The sequence below is a fragment of the Nannobrachium achirus genome, assembly GCF_963921795.1.
Source record: "Nannobrachium achirus genome assembly, chromosome: 14".
Lineage (NCBI taxonomy): Eukaryota > Metazoa > Chordata > Actinopteri > Myctophiformes > Myctophidae > Nannobrachium > Nannobrachium achirus.
The window spans coordinates 12,333,288-12,358,287 of record NC_137821.1 but is presented as its reverse complement, the minus strand read 5'-3'; the positions used below and the strand labels follow the sequence as shown (position 1 = coordinate 12,358,287).

The 25,000-nt window shown below is 44.2% G+C and overlaps 1 protein-coding gene across 2 annotated transcripts in view; it reads right to left on the bottom strand.

Annotated features, from left to right (window-relative positions):
• Positions 1-25,000, bottom strand: part of ablim2 (actin binding LIM protein family, member 2) — a 242,767-nt gene that overhangs the window by 96,142 nt on the left and 121,625 nt on the right. For both annotated transcript variants that reach the window (XM_080742051.1, XM_080742050.1), the window contains exons 3-6: positions 16,926-17,109; positions 9,546-9,658; positions 8,142-8,268; positions 4,649-4,742 (exon numbers count right to left, since the gene is read on the bottom strand). In XM_080742051.1, the coding sequence (XP_080598177.1) occupies positions 4,649-4,742; positions 8,142-8,268; positions 9,546-9,658; positions 16,926-17,109 (518 nt within the window). The remainder of the gene's footprint in view (positions 1-4,648; positions 4,743-8,141; positions 8,269-9,545; positions 9,659-16,925; positions 17,110-25,000) is intronic.

The window sequence follows — 25,000 nt, the reverse complement described above, 5'->3', positions numbered from 1 at the left end:
ATGCAACATAATGATGTGAAGGTGGAGTCGATAAATGTAAATGAGTTAAACAATCCAATCAAAAAAAGCAAAGTTATAGCAAATTATAAAAGGAAAAAAAATGCAAATGATATGGAGAAACTAACCCATAACTTGAGAGGGCAAGAAATACTATTCCTCGAAGAATATGGGAAATGGACTGGAAATAGAAACAGGACGACACCACTTACAACGAAAGCTCATGAACGGACTGGAATATGATGCATAATAATGTTTTATAGAACCCCTGCCACTTTTCAACCTATCTTCATATAATAGGTCCTCACTAATGTTCATAATAAAATTGCAAAAAATCCATCATCGTTTGACGGATTTTTTTTTTTACAATATTTTTGATTTTTATCATCGCAAGAACAATAGCTTTCACTTTAACATTGCAACATGTCAGGAATAGAAAGCCTGCCTTTTCTATTAGCTTGGATTCCCCATTGATGATGTCACAAGACTATGGATTTCTGAATTTCCCACAGCTCTCCTAAGAGACTTGGACCGAGTAGATTTTTTTTTTTTTTTTTTTTCCAATTTCATTATGAACATTAGTGAGGACCTATTATATGAAGATAGGTTGAAAAGTGGTGAAGTAATCCTTTAAGTTAAAAAAAAGTACCAATTTGAAACTTGGAGATACAAGGTTTCTGCCCGACAGTGACGATGTAGAGTATGTGTGTGTGTGTGTGTGTGTGTGTGTGTGTGTGTGTGTGTGTGTGTGTGTGTGTGTGTGTGTGTGTGTGTGTACTGTATGTACACATAGTGGAGAGGTGACTGTATGATATAGGAGCCTGTGGAGGCTTAATGATCGGAGCACAATAGTCGTATGGCGTTTAGCTGGGAGCCAAAGGACCTCGCTGACCCCTCCACTCCCTGCGCTGCAAAGATGCATCGCTGTGCTGTTTAAATGCAAACGCGTGCACTCACACACACACACACAATCTGGATCAAAGACCCCTCCCTACTCTGCAAATGCATCCCTGTACGTACGCGCACACACACACACACACACACAGGCACACACACAGGCACGCACACACAAGCACAATAAGGAACAACATTCGATATGCCAACACAATGAAAGGTGAATGTACGTAATCTATTTGGTGATGTCATTCAAAGCATCCTGCGCACACACATTACACACGCACGCACGCACGCACACACACACACACACACACACACATACACATCGACAAACACGCACGTTCATTACATTTCTTGTGTTTCCAATGCTTTCTCAGAGAGCTTTCGGAACCGGATACATGTTTATGAAAGGAGGGAGGGAGGGAGGGAGAGAGAGAGAGATATGAATTGAGAGGGGGTGAGAGAGAGATGTGAGGGCTGCTTTGTTGTATCTTCCATAACCCTGTTGTGTTGCAGGGCTTCCCCCCCCCCCCCCTTACCAACAGCTTTCTTCCTCTCCTTCCCCCCCACTCTCTCTCTCTCTCTCTCTCTCTCTCTCTCTCTCTCTCTCTCTTTCTCTCTCTCTCCCACTCTCTCTCCCTCCACCCAGAGAGAGTATCTCATGTCGCACGGCAGGAGAACAAGGGACCTGTTCACCTAAATCCCATCTCTACCTGACCTCTCTCTCTCTCTCTCTCTCTCTCTCTCTCTCTCTCTCTCTCTCTCTCTCTCTCTCTCTTGCTCTAATGAACTGTTGTTCCCCTCCAGTCCTGTCGCCCTAGCCTTTGTGTCGTTGTCCCTGTTCTTCGCCTAATCCGTCTTTCTCTCTCGCTCACTCTCTCTCACACACACACACACACACACACACACACACACACACACACACACACACACACACACACACACACACACACACACACACACACACACACACACACACACACACACACACACACACACACACACACAGTGTGAGGTCATGCAGGTCTAGACAGTAAAGCCTGTGTCACAGTATTATCTCACAAATACATCAAAAGCACTGTTTTCATTTTAGAGGGTGTGTGTGTGTGTGTGTGTGTGTGTGTGTGTGTGTGTGTGTGTGTGTGTGTGTGTGTGTGTGTGTGTGTGTGTGTGTGTGTGTGTGTGTGTGTGTGTGATAATACATTTTCAGGCGGGTTGCCAATTTTATCCAATCGGGAGAGAGCACAACATAGATTGAATATTGTTCCAGTTCCAATTCTTTCTCCTCACTTATTTTGTATCATCATTCTCTGTTTACTAACAAGCTGGAGAGACAGGGAGGTCCCCGTTACTGAAGAAATGCTCTATAGCAGGGGTCTTCTACAGGGGGTCCGGGACCCCCTCAGAGTTACTACAGGGGGTCCTCCAAATCTTTGTGTGATAGAATCATAGAAACCTTTTTTTCTCCTTTTCTATATTAACCACTTGAACCCTATAGCGTCCATATTCTGAGAACTTTAGCCAAAAATAGCAGATCTACAAGCTCACAACGCCTCGCGCTACGAGGTGTTGTGAGCTTGTGGATCGGCTATTTTTGCTAAAGAGCTTTGGAGGGGGAAAAGAGCAGACTAAGTACAGAGTGAAAGGTCAAGTTTATTAAGTATTGAAGGTTCAAGTGGTTAAACATCTGAAAACACTAATAGACATGAATCCAAAATACACTGATGATTGTGCTGTCAAACAATGAAACTATATGGAATCTGGGGGTCCCTGCTTCATCTCTCTCTCGACTAAGGGGTCCTTGGCCTGAAAACGGCTATATTTATGGTTGTACAGTATATAAAAAAATGTGTTTGTGTGTGTGTGTGTGTGTGTGTGTGTGTGTGTGTGTGTGTGTGTGTGTGTGTGTGTGTGTGTGTGAGAGAGAGAGAGAGATATGTTGCGCTATGTTGGCGCTAATGAAAACACAGGTCAGTCACCTGTGTAATGCATGCATGTACTGCACAATACTGTTGCAGCTTCAACGCTCTCTGTTATGTCTGCCTTTGTATGCGTGTGCATTCAAGCATTTGTGGGTTATTGTGCGTGTGTGTGTGTGTGTGTGTGTGTGTGTGTGTGTGTGTGTGTGTGTGTGTGTGTGTGTGTGTGTGTGTGTGTGTGTGTGTGTGTGTGTGTGTGTGTGTGTGTGTGTGTGTGTGTGTGTGTGTGTGTGTGTGCGTGCGTGTGTGCGTGCGTGCGTGCGTGCATGCGTGCACGTGTGTCCTTCGTACAGAGAGTGCCGGGTCAAAGCTATTAGCCCAGCGCAGAGCACGAGCGTGTTGTTGGAGTCAGGAGACATAGCAAGGAGAGAGAGAGAGAGAGAGAGAGAGAGAGAGAGAGAGAGAGAGAGAGAGATAGAGAGAGAGACAGGGGCGTCACAAGGGGGGGAAGTGGGACTGAGTTGGAGGGGCCTTAATTATTTTATACTTTAGCTATTGAAAAATAGCAGATGTACAAGCTATATCTGTATATCTGCTATTTTTCAATAGCTAAAGCATAAAATAATGCGTAATAATGCCTTCCCAGTCTAAATGGGTTAAACCCCCTTCCCCCTATGGAGAACATTCATGGGGGGGGCCCCGCAGTGAATCCTTGTACCCAGGGCCCAGAATTTGGTGCGACACCCCTGGGGAGAGAGAGAGAGAGAGAGAGAGAGAGAGAGAGAGAGAGAGAGAGAGAGAGAGAGAGAGAGAGAGAGAGAGAGAGAGAGAGAGAGAGAGAGAGAGAGAGAGAGAGACATTGTGTACACATTGGTGGTGTGTGCCTCTACGAGTCCCTGCATCAAACAGGCAGCAGTACACCCAGCCTCATGCATAATGTGTGACTGTCTGGGTTCCCCACCATCAGTCCCTCCAACCCCCTCCTCTCTGCCTTTACACTGCATTACTCTGCATTGCACATTCACTCAGATGCGTCAATTGGGTATGGCAGCTGCCTTGGCTACAGGGGGAAAATTGCTGCCATACCTTAGCTTGTGCAGAACTGACGCCACTGCATTTGCTAAATACACTGTGGGCGCCATGGCAGCCAGCAAGCAGACAGACAGAGAATGTACCACACGGATGGTTGGGTCATGCATCTGATTTATGAGCATGCATTGTTTTCACTTCTCCGGTATGTGATATGCAGTCTCTGTCGGGAAGAAACCTTTTCCTATTTTCTCTTTTTATGTTGTTTTTTGTGTTAAATTATTTATTTTATCTCCACCACTGTTGTCCCGATCCATGCCAAACTTTGCACACACACACTCCTTGGCTGCCAAACCACAACCTCCACCCACTAATTTCTCACTAACCCTCTTCTAGCGCCACCATCAGGCAAAAACACATTTTTCGACACTGCTCCTACAAATTTTGGACTAAAATCACGCAAAGCGGTACACAGTATCTCTAAAGTCATGTCATCAACATGGATCTGTCCCATTTCCCATATTCCCTCCTGATTGGCTACCATTGCCTTCTAAAGTTTGTGTATGCGACCTGTCGGTCACTTATCTCCCGATTAGGGAGTCTTACTGGTGTTATTATGGCACAGGGACTTACGTACCTTGATGCTGAGTGCCAAGCAGGGAGGCCATTTTTAGAGTCTTTGGTGTGACCCGGCCAAGAGTGAAAATAGCCAATCTACGAGTTCACAGTGAGTGTTGTGATGTGACACATGATGATATGTACGTAGGTGACACGATGTAGCTGATGTGTCAGTGTGGGTCTCTCACCTCCAGCACTTTCCCGGTGATGTACTTCTTGCAGCTTTCACACTGGATGCCGTACATTGCGTGGTAGTCCACCTCACAGTAGGGGATCCCATCCCTGGAAGGACACACACAGAGAGAGTCAGGTCAGCGTTTTCTTATTTCAAGGACCCCCAGTTTCATATGCATTAGGCATATTTTTTATATAAATAAATACAATTTAAACTATGATGACTAAAACTTTGACTAAATATGCTGACAATTTTGTCGACAAATCAAAACTACGCTCAAACGTTAGGGAGGGACTAGCACGGAAGAGATCCAGTAGAAGTCAAGTAATTAAGTAAGTTATGTTTGGTTGTGCTCGGGTGTTGCGCTGCAGATATACAAGCTCACAACGTGTTGCACTGCAGCGCATTGTAGGCTTGTAGATGGCTATTTTCAGCAAGCAACCAAGTGTACAATCAGGCATTAAGACGCCATCAAGGCCTGCCAAAATACATTTTTGTCGACAAAATCAACTGTAGATTTAGTCGACAAAAATGTTATGATATTTAGTCAACTAAAACTAGACTAAATGATTTTTTATTCAAAAGACTATGCCCAAAACTACATACACATTTCATGTCAAAATGAACAGTGGTTCGATTTGTTACACGTTTGTCCCCCAAACACAATATGTTGTACATTTCCAACACAGTGCCACACCTGTGTGACCTTAAAAACCAAACAAAAAGGAATTAGATGATGTTTGCTCACTTTGTCATTGTTGTAAGGCAGTGAAACAAAGACATTCCATTACAGCTAATGATTTAAAAAAAGACCATGATGACAACACAGGATTCAGTGGACAAAACAACTGCCAAGATTGAACAGATAAGAATACCTACATGAACGTAGCTACAGTGCTTCACTAGCTATCAGCCTTCACCATCTACAGTATGTAGAATAATACTCTTTCTATCTAGATTTTTCCAAGGTCAAGTTGTGATTTTAAACAGAGGGGTGGACATTTTCTTAACCATGTAAGGCTGAATATACGTACAGTATAATCCGTACAACACATACTGAAAATAGCAGACATACAAGCTTTTTATATATAAAGAAATATGGACATATTTTACAAATGTTAACAAATATGGACAAATGTACACAAAATATGGATGCCAGCTAGGGGCCAGGGCTAATGTGGTTAAATATATGTTTTTTAATGAAATTGTTAAATTGTAAAATATCAATCATGCCAGACAATCTACATTTCACAAATGCAATTCAGTCCTACAGAAGCAGAGATAAAAAAACATATCCCCCCCCCCCGTAAATGGTGCATATCGTTGTTGTCGGGCGGAAACCTCGTATCTCCAAGTTTCAAATTTGCACGTTCTTTTGCTAAGTAAAGCCCTGCCTCATCACACAAGGCCATCGCACAAAAGTAGTGAAAACAGCAGATCTACAAGCACACAATGCCTCGCAGTGCGAGGCGTTGTGTGCTTGTAGATCGGCTGTTTTCACTAGTTTAAATCATTTTAAAAAGGATAAATACAAAACAAACGGTTTTGGACATACCGGTACAAGGTTTCCACCCGACAACGATGATATAGCGTCTTTATTCAAGGCACTTTACAATGATGTGCATTACATTCATTATTGTGTTTTTTTACCAATTCAAACACATTCATACACCGATGGCAGAGGAAACTATGCAAGACACCAACCTGCTCATCGGGAGCAATTAGGGGTTCGGTCAGTGTCTTGCTCAAGGACTCTTCGACAATAACTCTGGGGGAGCCCGGGATCGAACTGGTTCCCAAGCGGCCGCTCTATACCTCCTGAGCCACTGCCGCCCCCGTAAATATTCCAACTCTGTTGTCTATCTATAATTTAATAATCTCCTCCACCATTAGTGCTGAATCAGCCAGTGGAAGCTTTTCCTTCTCAGATGTTCTCGGATTGACCTGAATCTGTACAACATTATGTTGCAGTTCTTGCGCCTCAGCAAAACGGCTGCAGGAATCTTCATTTATTTTCCTCTCTACACGGTAGGGCATTAACGAAAAAGTCGGCAAGACGACTGAGTCGACTTCATTACACAAGTCGACTCCCACCAGTCGAAAGTCGAAAAAAAATCCTTTGTATTTTTTTTCTATCATGATTTTTGCTCCATGCATGCGTCTGTACAGCATTCAAACAGTAGGATTGCTTATTGTCAAGGATGGAATTATCCAATATTACAGTGCTACATTACATTTGGTGTAACATGGTTCTATTTTGAAAATAGCAGATCTACATGCTCACAACGCCTCGCGATGCAAGGCGTTGAGCATGTAGATCGGCTATTTTCACAATTTCTGCCTCTATATATTTGATAATTTGGACAATGTTTAATTTGGGGTCGTGTGTGATGTGATCATCAAACGATAAAGTCGACTTCAACTCAACTTTTTTACTGAGTCGAGTCGACTTGCAAAAATCACAAGTCGTTAATGCCCTACTATACGGGGCCAGGGCAACCAAACGTTGACTTTTATGGTGTGGTACTGGATCTGTAAGACGCGGTTTGTCTCCAAAACCAAGGAAGTACCTCCAAGCATTTAGTTTTCCCCAACATAGTTTACCCGGTAGGACGTAGCGCGTGGAAAGAACATTTTTATTCCAACCAGTTCCTTTCCCCTCCATCAGGGGTAAGGTTGCTGCCTGACCAGGAGGAGGCAGTATAGTAGGGGTTTTCAAGCTTTTTTGACTTGGGGCACCCCTCTAAATAACCTTTTCATCCATGGCACCCCTGAGTTAAGCCCTTTGCACACAGGACAGTTGCGCTTTTTTTCGTTTGCGGCATGAATAAAACGCATTGGATTTGGTGTGCAAGGCTGTGCGGAATCGGCGCTCCGGATCCAAAAAGGAGTCATAAAAGGAGTGATGAGTTTTTTACCGCATGCGACAAGACGCACGAATCGAACTGGGTTCGATCGAGAAAAAAACGCACGGCGGCAGCCACTCGTCACACGGCTAATTCGGAGCCGGTGTGCATGAGGTCATAGAGAATCATTGTTTTCTTTTCAAAAAATTGTATTGTCCGTTTTATCCGTGCGGTTAAACGCGCCTGTGTGCAAAGGGCTTAACACTGTTTATTTTTTAGAATCTTACATCATATTGGAGACGTATCTGTTTCCATCAGAACTGAGTGAAAATAACGTTATACTTGACCACTTGAGCCCCAGCATGCCTATTCTGGAGGGAAGCTTCACCAAAATTAGCCGATCTACAAGCTCACAACGTTATGAGATTGTAGATCTGCTATTTTTGGTGAAGAGAGTTGTTGTAGATAGAAAAATAACTCATAAAGTACAGTGGAAATCAGGTCTGTTTTAACATAGTGAAGTGATATTGATGTAGTGATATTGATGAATTCCAAATATTATCAAATTATCTCACGGCACCCCTGGACTGGCATCACGGCACCCCCAGGGTGCCCCGTCACCCACTTTGAAAACCTGTGGTATAGAGTGATGTAACTTACTTGCTGATGTACTCGGCGTTGAGCACCTTGTTGCACACCTTGCACTTAAAACAGCCCAGGTGCCAGTGCTTCTCCAGAGCCACCAGAGACTGCTCATTCTTGAACTCCTTACCACAGCCACAGCAGTCTGGACAGAGAGACACAGAGACAGAGAGAGAGAGTGGCAGCCTGTCAGTAGGGTCCACATAGCAGCAGGTAAACACGCAATATACAAGAGAGAGAGAGAGGAGACAGCGAGAGGTAAGGATGGGACAAATAATCACTATTATCGTTTATCGTGATAAAAAAAACACAAAAATCGTATCGTGGAGATTTAAATTTATCGTGAAATTATCCTCCGTCATGCACTGGGATCAATTCACCTTTTATTTGCAGAGATGCATATCGTCACTGTCGGGCAGAAACCTCGTATCTCCAAGTTTGTACGTTTTTTCGCAGTAAAGCACTGCTTCATCATATGGCCATCGCACAAAAGTAGTGAAAACAGCAGATCTACAAGCACACAACGCCTCGCGGTGCGAGGCGTTGTGTGCTTGTAGATCGGCTGTTTTCACTGTTTAAATCATTTAAAAAATGATAAATACAAAACAGATGGTTTTGGACATACAAGGTTTACCCCCGACAACGACGATATCCAGTACCACCTCTTGGTAAAAATGAACCTGGAAATAATGTACCTGATACAGTCTTTTTTCTCACTCTCTAACAAATCTATTTGCCCAAAAAATATCCGATCTACAAGCTCACAACTCGTCAGCTTGTAGATCTGCTATTTTTTTTGGCAAATGTTCCGCCCCAGGATAACGGATGTTGGGGATATTTTGATTATATCGCGATAATATCGTGAATGGCAAATGTTTTTGGTCACAATAATCGTGGCATGAAATATTCATATTGTATCATATAGGGATGAAGAGACAGCAGGAGGGACACAAGAGACTGGACGAGGATGGTGACATAACAGGCCAAGGCAGAGAGACACGGAGAGCGAGGAAACGGAGAGAACAGCGGCGAGATAGAGGGACCGCATGGATGAAAGGAGGGATGACGGGGGAGAGAGAGAGAGTGACGGCGGGAGAGAGAGAGAGAGAGAGAGAGAGAGAGAGAGAGAGAGAGAGAGAGAGAGAGAGAGAGAGAGAGAGAGAGAGAGAGAGAGAGAGGGCCAGCGGTGAAATAGACGGTGGACACAAAGGGCAGTATTGTCCCCACATGAGGATGAGGGATGATACAAAGTGACAAAGTGAAAAGGATCGAACTGGAACTGAGCAAATGGAAAACTCTTACAAAAAAAGGCAAAAAGGCTCTGGTAATGAATAGGAAAATGATAGACTGTGTGTGTGCGTGTGTGTGTGTGCGCGCGTGCGTGCGTGCGTGCGTGCGTGTGTGTGTGTGTGTAGTACTGACTGTGGACAGCCTGTATGGGAGCGGGGCTGTCGTCGGGCAGAGGCTGGGTACACTTTTGGCAGATGCACTCCTTGCCGTTGAAAGTCACTCTGTCACCGGCCGGGAACGGCTGTCTGCAAGAAGCGACACAGAGAGAGAAGGAGAAGACACACATCAATAAATAAGCAGCGTCAAAAAGGCATAGACAGTTGTCGGAACACCCCTAGGGGGGCCTTCAGGGAAGTTTGTATGAGTATGAATGCAGTGTGGGCTGAATCGGTCAGATGCAGCTGAAACACATTTGCCAGAAAAAGAAAAAACACAACTTTGGTCAGAAACCTTTAGTCTTGGCCCAGACTGCTGGCACAGTGGTCCTGGCACCGTGGCACCAAAGTAGCCTGATTCGAGTCCCGATCTTTGCCGCATGTCTCCCCTGATTTCTCTCTCCCTGTTTCCTGCCTGTCGCTACTGAAAAACTATAAATAAAGCCCCAAAAGCCCCCCAAAATATAATAATAAAAAAATAACATTAGTATTTGTTTTCATATTTAAAAATACTTGTACAAATGGGTTTGTTTGACTATTTAGAGGACGACTTCACAACTTTTCAATATCTTCATATAATTTCTACTCTTGTCTGTGTCTCATAGGAGGGCTGTGGGCAGTTCAGAAATCCATCTACCAGTGACATCATCGATGGAGAATACAAGCTAATAGAAACTGTAGGCTTTCTATTCCTGAAAGGTTACAATGTTATAATGGAAGCCATATTGTTCTAAAAATCTAAATATTTTAAAAAGAATCTCTGCCAAACAATGTCACTGGTAGACGTCCTCCTCCTATGAGACACACACTGAGTAGATTATTTTGCTATTTTATCGTGAACATTAGTGAAGACCAATTGTATGAAGATAGGTTGGTGGTGAAATCGTCATATAAGTTATTGGCATTCAAAATACTGTTTTCCCTCCCCTTCAATCTTTCTTTCCTCTCTAGGCAAAAGTGTATTCACCAAAAAAAGCTCTATCTACAAGCTCACAGGCCCAGTTACCCTGTCTAATTTGGTCAAACCGATCTTGTAGATCTGCCATTTTGACGCGAAGGTTTATGGTAGCGCAATCTAAACCCCCGCTCCGCGTCCCGGCACTAAACTAATATCCCAGTGAAGAGTAATGTTGACGCGTGTTGCGACTCTTGGCTGTGGTGGGAGAGCTGACTGACTGACTGACTGACTGACTCGGGGGGGTTAAGTATGATGGGGACGACTGATTCACTGCCATGTGTACAACCTGCAGCCAGCTGCACAGGGGTGTCACAATGGGGGGAGGGGAGTGGGACTGAGTTACTAAGGCCCAAGGTGGAGGGGCCTTAATTATTTTATACTTTAGCTATTGAAAAATAGCAGATACACAAGCTCACAGCGCGGCACCGAGTGCCGCGCTGCGAGCTTGTAGATCTGCTATTTTTTAAAACGTGTGAAAATGTGTGCACATCTTTGAATATATGTATTTTTTAAGCAAACATTTCAAATGTAGCTTCTGGGGGGGGGGGGGGGTCCCTGGAACTAAATATTTTGAGATGGGGGTGCCGTGGCCAAATACATATCATTTTGGGGTTCCTTGACATGAAAAGGTTTTAGCATCACTGACATAGAAACATAAGTTTTTCAATAAAAACCTTGAAATATTCAAAGACTTGCACAAAGTGTTATTTGTTGACTTTGTTGACTTGCACAAAGTGTTAAAAATAGCAGATCTACAAGCTCGCAGCGCGGCACTCGGTGCCGCGCTGTGAGCTTGTATATCTGCTATTTTTCAATAGTTAAAGTACCCAGGGCCCAGAATATGGTGCGACACCCCTGCGGGCTGCCCAGCGCTGGGATGTATTTATTACACTTTATTAAGAGATGCTGTCGCCCTCACAGCCAAGAGGACACGGCCAGTGACCCCAATACCACATGACTCATAAATAGAGGCAGTTGAAAGAGCGGTAGAGCCTGCACACCAGAGTAGGTACAAAAAAAAACATCTTTATTTGGCTGTTTTGATCCTGTTCACATCAGGTCAAGTGATCTTCTTGATAATGCAGTACCCCAATTGTCTGTCACTCTCATTTTGTGCCGCCCCCACAGTCACAGCAGGTGTGACACATCACCCCTAGTACAAACCAGATGAAAACTTTGTAAAATATATATCTTTTTTATCCAGATAAAAAACATAAATAGAGACACACAAATGTATATGTATTTGGCCGCAGACCTTAATCAGTCCTCAATCTGAAAAAAAAAAAAAAAAAGAAAAAAAAAGTGCACAGGAGAAGAAGAGAAAATTGGTGCTAAATACGTTCTGAATTATTCAAGATTTTGTCAGTCCATCAGTCTGTCCGTCATGTCACGCCACGTCACATCACACTTTTGCCCTGCTCTTATCTCCGGCACTGTTGCCCCTGTCCATGCCAAACTTTGCACACACACCCCTCATTTCTCTCATGCCCCTCTTATAGCACCACCACGAGGTTGGTGCCGACCTGGCGCTTATCTCCCGATTATAGAGTCTTACTGGTTTTAGAGATAGATAGATACTGTAGATAGAGAACGCAATGAGATGGATCATGTTTGTGCAGAAACTAACAAAAAAAACTCTTTTGAAAATCCCCCATGAGGGATTGGTTTCAGGAATACTGAAAATTGTTGAAAACATTGCACATGTTCTCCTAAAACAACAGGCCTATAACAATAGCGGCTGAATGCGGTTAACAAAACTGAACATGTCGTTCTGTGAACCGCTGACCTGTGTTGCCAGATTTGGGGAGAGAATAAGCAACCAGGTCTAGAGAAACACGCCCAAAAGAAGCGATATAGGCCATATGAACCTACAGTATTATACTCCTACTCCTACACCTCCTTGCAACTACTTGCAACCATTATCCTCAATCACAGTTGCAAGGAGTAGCATTGGTGTGGACTGGCCTTAAAAATGTTTTGTGGCATTGGCCAGGTCTGGCCTGTCGATCTGCTATTTTCAAAACATTCTTGAAAAGAAAAAAGTTAAAGACAGGGTGCATTTCAATTGGGCCTTTTGGCTTAAAGGTTTTCAGCTTTCAGGGAGAAACCAAAAATACACAGGGAAGACATACCATATTTGCATATTATAACATAGACACATACAAAACTGAAAAAAAGTACAAAACTATGGCATCACCTCTTTAAAAATGCTTTTGTTGCTAGGATAGGAGTTGCAACCACCATAGTTACATTGGCATGCAGATCTGGCCCGTAGATATGCTATTTTCAAAACATTGTTGAATTTTAACAACATAAATTTGTGCGTGGCTCCATGGCACAACATATTTTCAGATATTAATTTGGGCGTCCTTGATATGACATCTTTTTTAGACAAGCCCCCCCATTCAGATTGAATTCTAATCAATCAATAACCAATGAGTCAATGAGGAGACAAGACAATGTATGTGGTGCAGTGGTTATGATGTATGTAACATGATATCATGGTCAGAAGTACATTTAACACACGCGTCAGTGGTACGTTAGTTCTGCACCAAGGCACAGGTCAGACACATTGTTACAGTATACTGTGGTTGCTTCAAGGCCTCTGGGACGAGCTGTACCATAACAAGATAGGCTTTACCAAAACAATAGCTACTCAGTCCTAGTGAGACATCTGGACTCTTACAAGCTATCCAATATCATGATGTATCATAGGAACTAGATATTAATATAATCAATGAACACATAATCTACTCTAATAACGTCACACGTAATCAATCATGATAATAATATAATCTTCGGCGTACTTTACAGAAAAAACAAGCCCAAAGTCTCTTATAATAAGCAGACATGGCAACAGTGCGGCTGCAGCAGTAAAGTCTATATTTGTGCGTTGCACAATGACCCTGTGAGTCCGCAGGACGCCACAAAAACACACATTTGTTATGCCAGGGCACCGGGATGGAGATCATGTTACTGGACCAAACACACATATTACAACACTCTGCAGCAGCATGGAGGGAACACACGCACGCACACACATGCACGCGCGCGCGCACACACACACACGCACGTGTGCGCGCGCACACACACAAGCACACGTGCACGCACACACACACACACACACACACACACACACACACACACACACAAGCACACACGAATAGCTCCATAGCCCTCACAGTTTACTCACACCTTCATACTAAAGGCCGCAATGGATGCGGGGGTGTGTGCGGGCCACATAAGAGGGGAGATATACAGAGTGAATAAATAGAAAAATTATCAAATCAACTTAAACAGTTTCTGGATAGCTCAGTTGAGCACTCGCCTCAACCAATGACCTTCTATCCCGGGCTCCGGCAACTCAGCGTATAAGTGGTACAGCTTGGGTGCGGCATGTCGTGCGGTAATTGTACTGGGAGCTGATGCTACAGTAGGTGTGGCGCTGCACCTCAGCAATCCATCTCCCAGGTTTTTAACGTCTAGCACGTTATTAAGGGGATAGATGGCCTCGTTCTCGGCCAATACCGAAAATAAAACACTCTTAGTTACTGTACATTTAAAAGATATTTAGACAAATATAAAGACAAAAAGCGATATTGGGAAAAGGTCAAAGCCTGCTGCAACTTGTGAATTATGGTTACATTTAGGTCTAGCTACTATTCAGTCAGCCCTTGGCAGCTAATAGACTTGAGCTTTACAGGTACTGTAATTCCACATGACATGCAGTGTAAAGACATTAGTCCTTTCTTAGCCATACAGCTTATACAGGTTTGCAAAGACAAACAGCCCCCCCCCCCCCCACACACACACACACACACACCGTGACACACACACAGCCATTCTTACAGAGTGGAGGGGACATTCTACACCGCTCTAGGAATAGGCTAAGTGGCCCGAATGACTGACCAAATAACATTCCTGCCAAATGCGCGTCATAAGAGCACACACACACACACACACATACGTGCGAGCGCATGCACACACACACACACACACAGAGAGCATTACCTTTCAATATGTCACACACAAACTACACACACACACACAACTAAGAGCGGTCAGTGGGCACGTGGCCGCCAACAGACAGCTGTACACGCAGAGCGCCTCGTAGCGTGCGGTGGTGAAAGGCGTGCACACGTGTGTGCGCCCCCCTGGCCAGCTAAAACGACGGCGTGGACACTATGTGCTTGTATATGAATACCGCAGGGAGGGAGAGGACATTCTGTCATGTCACACAGAACGCCACACGGTTATGGTAAGTGACCCTAGTGACACTGACGCATGGCCGCTCCCCATATTCCCATCCATTCACCTGTAAAACACGAGGGGTCTTATAGACCTTTCGTCTTAATCAAGGACAATGTCGACGGGCCGCGCTGAGTGCCGTTTAGCTCACGTGACCGTCATACATGACACGGACGCATGGCTATTCACAGGCCATTGGGACTTCAGTGATATAACTTTTGTCTCACTAAACAAGGCCATTTCCAATGGGGTACATTTTGTTGAGTGTCAAAAGTGTGGCATTATTTTGCCCACGTCATGGTTTTCGAAACCCTGCAGGCATTGACACTAAGGCTTGCCCACCTGCCCCCGGCAGGTAAATAAAACGTCAGGGCAGGTGAAGTTGGCTTTCAGGTTGCCCGACAGGGCAAGTGCTCATTTGAGAGGGGACACAAATGTCTATAAACACAACACAAGATATCTGTCTAAACTCCTGAACGTGGCCAGTGCGCTGTGTCTTCTGGTCTGTGGAATGTAAAATAAGAGCACTATTTACCTATAATGTGCTGTTTTTACTGTTGCTACATTTAAACATATAAAATAACAAGTGTGAAACCATAGACATATTCAATCATAGCTAAATTATTTGGTATTTGGATTTGGAGGTATTGAGGTATGACGTTTTATCGCACAGCCCCAGAAAGTAAAGAAATAAGAGCGGTAATTAAAATCGTACCTATCATTTTATAATGGACGATTTACTTTTCGGGCTAGTGGGCATTACCTTCGGGCAAGTAGAACATGAACTGTACTTGCCCGATGGGCAAGTGCCTCTGAGACCTTAGTGTCAACCACTGCCCTGTATTTTCTTTTTAATTTAGAGTAGCCAATTATTTTAAAACCTTTTTTCTCGTTCTGCCATGTGATTCCTCCCCACACACATTCCTGTGTTGTCACTGCTGTCCCGCCCAACACCACACTCTGACGGGTGCCACCACCAGCCCATAGGAGTACGTGCAGTGAGTGACCAATGTCACTCTCCCCACCCGGCTTCCCTCCTCCACTGGCACGTGCACACATATACATCAAAGGGGGCCCCCTGCCCTTTTATCTGTCTGTAAAAAGTCATGAATGCAGTTTTTACTATGGTGATTGGTGAAAGAAATGCAAATGCACTCTTTCCATGCCAAACCTGAAGGCAACATTCAAGAGAATTGCCTTGTCCAAACTCTCCTGAACTTGAATGCAGCCGACCTCCAACGCGTTGTGAGCTTGGAGGTCTGCTATTTTCGATATTTCAACTAAAAGCCCCCTTTAGAAATTTCAGCCCCTGCCTCTCTAACATTCTCTGCACATACCTGCTCCTCCGAACACGGGCCAATTGTGTTCTGATAGACGCCCGACAAAGCCGAGTGCACCACGGTAGATTCGAACCCTCAACCTCCGAGGTGGTGGGCAGGGACTTTACCACAGCGCCACCCGAGCGCCCTTCAAAACCAAATCAACTGAGATGGCACCAGCGTGGCAATCTGTCATTTGTGTCCTTAAATGGTCATGTGATTTCATTGAGTGCAGGGGCAACACCTTTTCACACAATGCATTTTGAACTATCACCTATTTTCGCTGATGGGATTGGGTGTATATGGAAAAGTTAGTTTTGTTGTCTTTTCATGCCTTTATTGACAGGACAGCTGTAGAGGAAATGGGGAGAGAGACACGCAGCAAAGGTTGTAGCGAACGGGACTCGAACCCACAAAACACTGTCAGGCATCAGAGCCTATGTGGTATATGCGCCTGGAATGCTAGGCCAGCGGGCGCCCGTGGAAAAGTATTTCAATTTAAGGTTGCAATTCCTCCAAGTACTTGAATGTTGAATTGTACTTGCACTATTAGGTTGTGTTAGTAGTTTTGAGTATTTCTGTAACTTTGTAAATAACCTTATACTGCTGTGCTGCCTCTGGGCAACTGATTTCCCCCCTTGGGATAATAAAGGTATCTATCTATCTAGTACTCTGACAATGGGTACTAATGATCTACAAGCAGACAACTCCCCACTGCTTGAGAAATATTGCGGACCCAACCACAATTTCAACAACAATAGATCTGATCAAATAGAGCCAATCTGGGGACCAGCCTTCAGGCTGTGTCCGTCAGGTTGCGTGGTAGTCTTACTTGCAGGAGGCGCAGACGAAGCAGCGTGGGTGGTAGGTCTTGCCCAGAGCGGACACCACCTCCCCCTCGATGAACTCCTGGCAGCTGAAGCAGCGCGTGCCGTACAGGCGCTGATAGTCCTGAGTGCAGATGTACTCGCCCTGACGCACAAAGAACCCACCCTGGGCCAGGTCACTGCCACACACTGGAGAGAGGGAGAGGGAGGAAGAGAGAGGGAATTAGTTACTTTGTTTTTTGATCTTCTTCACCAGTATCGAGCGAGTGCGCGTGCACGCTCGTGTAACGGAGGTGATCCGGACCTCCCCACCCGGCTTTGAACCAGTCACCCCCCCCCTTTGACCTCCTCCTACGGGGAAGCCGGATCCGGGTCACGGCACCAATGTAACAGAGGTGATCCGGACCTCCCCACCCGGCTTTGAACCCACGTCTCCCGCGTGAAAGTCCAATATCTTAACCATCACCCCAAAGGGACATCCCCATGGAACGAGAGCAGATACTATACTTTTGAGGCTTCAGGCTGGGGCTGTGACTCATCACACTGTGCGACCCACCACACTCGCACAAAAGCCCCTCCCCTAGAAATCGTTCAGACGGGGCACAATGTCAGACTCAAGCGTCAGCTGAGTCTGAAATCAGGCTATAAAAGCTATAAAGGTGCCTATATATCATAGGTACATAACCTTAGTTTTATTTTCAAAAAAGTGTTTCAATTAGGGATGGTCCGATCAGGTTTTTTGGAACCGATCACCGAGCACCGATCACAAAAGTTTGATCACCCGATACCGATCAATCACCGATCCGATCAAGTTATTATTTATATATTATTTATATTTTCTAAATGTTAATGTTTTAACTTTAATTAATTAATTCACTCATGAATTCATTTATATATTTGCCTTATAGTTATTTACCAGCATTACTATGTATTTATTATCATAGCAGTAACTAATTATTCCTTCAGCACTGTGGAAATCAATACCCCAAAATGGCCTCAAGTGGGCATACTGAACGGCTGGTTGATCGGATGCACCGATCGGATCGGATCGGTGAATTTACCTTTTGATCTAAACTACCGATTATCGCCGATCACGCTTTGATCGGCCCGATCCGATCCATTGCCGATTGATCGGTAACATCTCTAGTTTCAATGATTGAAAAGTCCACAGTAACCAAGCCAAACAAACAAAACAAATTCCAGATTTAAATATGTAAAACAAAAACAAAACAACGCCCATCCATCGGTACATAGTACAAGTAAAGAAATAGAGCCAGAGTCATTGTAACATGGTGATGTGTTGTTAGTCTTACATGGACAGACGATAACATCATCCCAATTCAATGAATAGGCCAAAACTGGGTGGAAAGTTACCATTTTCAAAGAAGCAATGCAAAGAGGCAGGGGCGTCGCTTTATATGAGATGGAATCAGGATTTTGGTTATCAAAGCAGTGGACGTAGGTTTGTTATCACTGGTTTTCCCCACCGTTCAAGCCCACTCAATTAACCCATTTATAACGGGTACACAGTATTGTGTATCATTATGTTATGCTTTAACTATTGAAAAATAGCAGATATACAAGCTCACAGCTGCGAGCTTGTAGATCTGCTATTTTTGAAAAATCGTGAGAATTTAGACCCGATTCTATAAACGGTGAATCTTGTGAAATTAAATGTCGTCAACCAATCATCAAAGACGATGATACACGAAAGAAGAAGAAGTGTCTTTTGAATCCTTCTAAGATCTTTTTTGAAAAACCTATGTTTCTATGTCAGCAATCTGGCCAGCCATCGTCAAAGAAAAGGTCCTTTTCACTTAACCCATTTAGGCCTAACCTATAGAATAGGGCTAAATCAGAAATTAGCCTACAAAACAAATATGTTGCTACATACTGTACATGTACTGTAAGCCCCTCCCAAACAGCAAAATGTGTTCCCGGCCTGAATGGGTTGGAGCTCAGTTAGTCTGTTCTTGAGAGACTACTATGTCAGTGGTTCTCAAACCTTTTCATGTGAAGGAACCCCAAACTGATATGTATTTGGCCACGGACCCCCATTCAACATATTTAGTTCCAGGGACCACCCAGAAGCAAAATTTTAGTTACAAACGTTCTTTGATTCAAAGATTTGCTCACATTTTCACGACTTTTTCAAAGTGCCGCGCTGCGAGCTTGTAGATCTGCTATTTTTCCACTGGTTAAATATTCAATAATTCTAGGCCTAAATGGGTGAATTCAGATTCCCCCAGACACATCACAAGGCGGAGATCTCTGATCGTCTCACTATGCAAGACTAATGTTGTTGTTGTCATGGCTACATGGTGACGTGTTGTCGTGTTGTTGATGCGGACAGCGTGTTGAGGTTGCCATGGTAACGCGGTACTGTGTTGATGCTCGCTTGCATGTTGAGGGTGTCATGGTGATGCTGATGCTGCAGACTCACTGAGGTTGTCGTGGTAATATGGTGATGCTGTCAGTCCCGTTGAATGAGAGTTAGGACAGTGATTATTATTATTATTCTTTTTTTTTTTACTTCAAGGACCCCCCATTTCATACCATTTCTGTCTCTGGGACCCCAAACTACACTATAAAACCCTAACTCTGAGAGTTTACAAATGGAACCAATGGACATTTGGTGCCATTTGTACTCCTCAATGACCCAATGATTTTACTGTGTACGTGCGCACGCGCGCGCACACACACACACACACACACACACACACACACACACACACACACACACACACACACACACACACACACACACACACACACACACACACACACACACACACACACACACACACACACACACACACACACACGTCTTACAATACTGTACAGTGAAAGGGATATTTGATTTGAACAAAGAGGACACAGGGTATTGTGGTTAGTAGAGCCTGTTTTACATGTCTGTCCGTTTTCGTCAACCCACTTTGGCTGCCAACACTAACATACTGTACATGTGCGTGGGTGCGTGCGTGCGTGCACATGCACGTGGGTGTAAAGCATGCAGTGTGTCTGACGTGCACAGCGCATCAGGGCACCTGTGTCACGGTCAATCAATGTGATTATTTTCATTTAGCATTGTTGCCATGAAAGCTGTGGACCGTGACGCACACAGACAAAACTCTGTGTGTGTGTGTGTGTGTGTGTGTGTGTGTGTGTGTGTGTGTGTGTGTGTGTGTGTGTGTGTGTGTGTGTGTGGGGGGGGGTGTGTGTGTGTGTGTGTGTACCTGCTTTCTCTCTCATTCCCCTCCCCAATTTTCCACACTGGCTATTGAGCAAAGTACGAGCCAGATAACCCTGGTGAGCACATAACACTCTCTCTCGCACGCACGCACGCACGCACGCACGCACGCACGGACGCACGCACGCACGCACGCACAGAGCCATGACATCATAGTGCTGACACACCCTGGGGGAACCGTCGGCTAATTTTCATTAGGCACCGAGTGCCGCGCTACAAGCTTGTAGATCTGCTATTTTCAAAAAAACTTGAAAATGTGTGCAAATCTTTGAATACCGTACATATTTTTCAGAGCAAACTTTTGTAACTCAAAGTACAAAAATACCTAAAAATGTAATTAAGTCCAGTACTTGGTAAATGTACTTGGTTACATTACATCACTGGTGTTGTGTTCATTTTCCCAGGCACCAGCTGACGGGGTTTCCCCTCCTCCGTCAAACCCTCCTTTCTTTTCTGTCTATCTTTCTTTTCCCTCCTTTTTGTGTTATTGGTCTGAGGGGAAAGAACACAACAAGACAGGCCAGGAAGAGAGGAAGAAAGACAGTGTGTTGACGCTGCTCGCTGTGGTGGCGCCCTGGCACCACTACGTGAACTTTTGACACCCTGCAGTGCACACACACACACACACACACATATATGCCCGCACGCGAACGAACACACACACACAGTTGCAGAGATGTGTGAAAATATGAGGTAGCGCTACACACGCATGTAAAATGTAGGTGAGATGACACACACACACACACGCACACACACACACGCACACACACGCGTGCGAGGGCACATTGGCCCAGCAGGTTTTATCCCAGTTCCTCATTATAGTGTTTGTGTAAACTGGACCCACTGTGCTGCCGTCACACACATAGCCTATAAATAAAACACTCATATGACATGTCCTCACGTCACACACGCGCACACGCACACGCACACGCACACACACACACACACACACACACACACACACACACACACACAACACAGGGTAATGACATTAGAGGTCCACATCTCCCAGGTTTAAAGCTCGCCAGCTTTACTAGGGCCACTGTTTTCCTAATAGCATTTATTAAAGAAAGTACTTCAGTACGGTAGCGATCAGGTACTAGCCTTCATGCTTTAGTGACAGAAAAGCAAAGCCAGGTTCTACATCCAAGACACCACAGCCTCATGGCATGCTTGATGACCCCTTGTACATTCTTTATTTATTAATGAACCCATTAAGACCTGGAATTATTTGAGCTATTTTCAAAAAATCTTGAAAATGTGTGCAAATCTTTGAATATATATTATTTTTCAAAGCAAACTTTTGAAAATCAAATCTTTGCTACTAGGGGTCTCTGGAACAACATATTTTGAGATGGGGGTCCGCAGCCAAATACCTATAATTCTGGGGGTCCATTGACATGAAAAGGGTTGAGAACCTCTGTCTGTCTGTCTCTGTTTTGATTGACAAAAATGAAGAACAGTACAAGTGAAGTCAAAACAAAAAGGTTTTAGTACTGCACAAGTACAGTCAAACACCTTGACTAAAAAGGAACATCCCCAAAAAACCCTTTACAGTCTTTACAGGTCCTTGGTATTCAATTCACCGACATATACCGTAAAGTAGCAACAAAAAACATTCACTCTCTCTCTCTCTCTCTCTCTCTCTCTCTCTCTCTCTCTCCACTGTACTAGAGATATAAATGAAGCAGTAATGTCTTAAATCAGAGGTTCTAACACAGAGGTTATCATTAGGTTCAGTCCTAGCAGGTAGTTAAAGTGCACTACCCAGGTGTCTAAGGTCTCATTTAGACCCTGATTAGACGGCTAGGATGAAAACAAGAGGTATTCTGGGAAGTAAATAATAAACATAAAAAAGTATTAGTTCAGAGCTTTGTTGATGGCACTTTGGAGAAATGAATTATCGTTCATCTTCAGCAGTAGTTGCTGCTTTCAATGCTGTGGTTAAGAATGAATATCGTAGCTGTCGGGCAGAAACCTTGTATCTCCAAATTTCAATTATTTTATTTTTAATTTCAAATTTGTGACTAAAATAATAACTGAATTGGATCCACTGGAAGACAGGTTCTTCTTTATTTTCTTTTATTATTACTTGCTCCAGCAGAGAGTGCAAGTACTGCATTCGGTGACGTATCTGTTTGTGTTTACGCCCGTGGCCAATCAGGGACAAGCATTCCAAGTGCGACGGGATATGAATAACAAGGTGCAAGTTTTTTCCTATCCATATACATACATTATATACAGACAGCACCAAACAGCACCGAACGCAGTACTTGAGCGCAGTACTTGAGCGCAGTACTTGAGCGCAGTACTTGCGCACAAGTAGGCCATACATGGCCAGAGTGCACAAGAAGCAAGTTGGCACCTCGACAGTGCGCAGTCTAGTTATTACTTGTGCCAGCAGACAGCACAAGAACTGAGTTCGGTGTATCTGTGCGTCCCTGTTCGTCTGCGTTTACGTCATCCAATGGGTAGACCCTTAAAAAGCACAGGGTGACGTCACCACCAACAAGTGTCACCTGATAGAAATAGCAAGGCGCAAGTTGGCACCTCGGCAGAGTGCCAACTTGCCCCCAGTACTCACAAGTAGGCCATCCCATGGCCACAAGTACACAAGAGACGGGGACTGAGCATTGGTTAGATCTCCCGTTGGTTAGACCAGGTTAACATTCACCAGGTTAGCATTCACCTAGTCTCGCGTAGCCAGGCTTTACTCATCTGCGAAGAGAAAAGCCTGGTGACAATATGAGGCAGAAAGCGTTAATCTTCCGCCGTGTGAGCTTCCCCGGAAGTGAGCTTCCCCGGTTTTCCCCTAACGTAACTTCCGTTAAACGCAGCACTTACGCTAGAAATCTTGGAACCAACCGGAAGGCATATTGTCCAAAGGGTGGCATTCACCAGCATCAGCAGATTAGCTACTCACCAGGTTAGCATTCACCAGCGTTCGTTTTACTGAGGTTAGGGTTATGGTTAAGGTTAGGTTTAGGTGGTCTAACCAAAGGGAGGTCTAACCAATGCCACGTTTCCGCACAAGACTTAAGTTTGGCACCTCGAGGGCAGGCTAGTATTTTTTTTATTTTTTACTTTTCCTGAAAAGTAACAGCTTTACAAGGTTTCCACACTGTGGCAATGATATGTAACCCTCTGTCTAACAACGGTGTTCCTGAAGGGCCTGGCTGAACATGGAAGTGACAGTAATGATCTATTTACAAAAACAATCTTTCACCATCGCCACATGAAAAACCCATCGTTGCTATTCTCGGTTTGTTTTGTTGCTTCAAACTTCATGTGCCCCAGACTAAGCAGAGAATCTGGAGCAGTGGGCCAGTTGGGTCCGTGGATGGACCACTGGACCAGAGGTCATTTCACAGTGTTGAACTCTCAAATACCGGGAACGCGCCCGAGTCGCGTTAGATTTGAACCACTTTAACCATTATTTTATGCTTTAACTTTAGAAAAATAGCAGATATACAAGCTCACAGCGCGGCACCGAGTGTCGCGCTGCGAGCTTGTAGATCTGCTATTTTTGAAAAATCGTGAAAATGAGTCTTTGAATATCTTTGACCCGATCTTTGACCCGACTTCTAAATCCTTCTCCTAAATAATGCTGTTCTCAAACCTTTTCATGTCAAGGACCCCCAAAATTACAGGTATTTGGCCACGGACCCCATCTCAAAATATGTTGTTCCAGGGACCACCCAGAAGTAAATATTTCAGTTACAAATGTTCGCTTTTAAGTAGATATATTCAAAGACTTGCAAAAAAAAACATTATTTTTCAAAAATAGTAGATCTACAAGCTCACAGCGCGGCACTCGGTGCCGCACTGTGAGCTTGTATATCTGCTATTTTTCAATAGTTAAAGCAGTCAATAATCCTAGGCCTAAATGGGTTAACAGGGCCCGGGAGTATAGTTTAACTTCACTGTTATTTCATTCCACCAGCTCAGTGACCTTGTGGTTAGAGTTGTCCGCCCTGAGATTGGGAGGTCGGGAGTTCAATCCCTCGGCCGGTCATAGCCTAGTACCAAAGACTATAAACTCCAGCAGGGCACTTTGTCGCCCTGCTTGGCATTCAGCATCAAGGGTTGGATTGGGGATTTAACTCATCTACAATGCTTTAAGGACCCCAAATATTACATATATTTTGGCCCCGGACCCCGATCTGAAAATGTTTTGTGCCAGGGACCCCAAGAAGAGAAGATTTGTGTTAAAACGCAACACAATTGTGAGTTTGTAGATCTGCAAAAAATATATAATAATACGAAATTTGGACAAATCATTAAATGATGTGTCAAATTTGGAATCGTGTATGCATTTTTAACACAAATCTTTCCAGAACAAAATACATATTAATTTGGGGGTTCGAATTTAAGTTTGAGAACGAATTGGGGCGGCAGTGGATCAGGGGTAGAGAAACCGTCGTTAGAACATGGAGGATTACTGAAAGGTTCCCAGTTCGATCCCGGGCTCCCCCAGAGTTAGTGTCGAAGAGTCCTTGGGCAAGACTCTGAACCCCTAGTTGCTCCCGGTGAGCAGGTTGGTGTCTTGCATGGTTTCCTCCGCCATTGGTGTATGAGTGTGTGTGTGTGAATGGGTGAATGTAATGCACAATCTATGTAAAGCACCTTGGATAAAATGCACCATTTACCATTCGTAGAGATTACGAAATGAGGGAACCCAAACTAAACCCTAACCCTAAACAATGCTATATATAATGCAGTGGTTCTCAAAGTAGATTCCAGGGACTCTGTGGGTTACTTTATGGGGGTCTAAATTGACCCATACAAGTCTGTAACTCTGACAGTGTACAAATGGAACCAAATGGACCC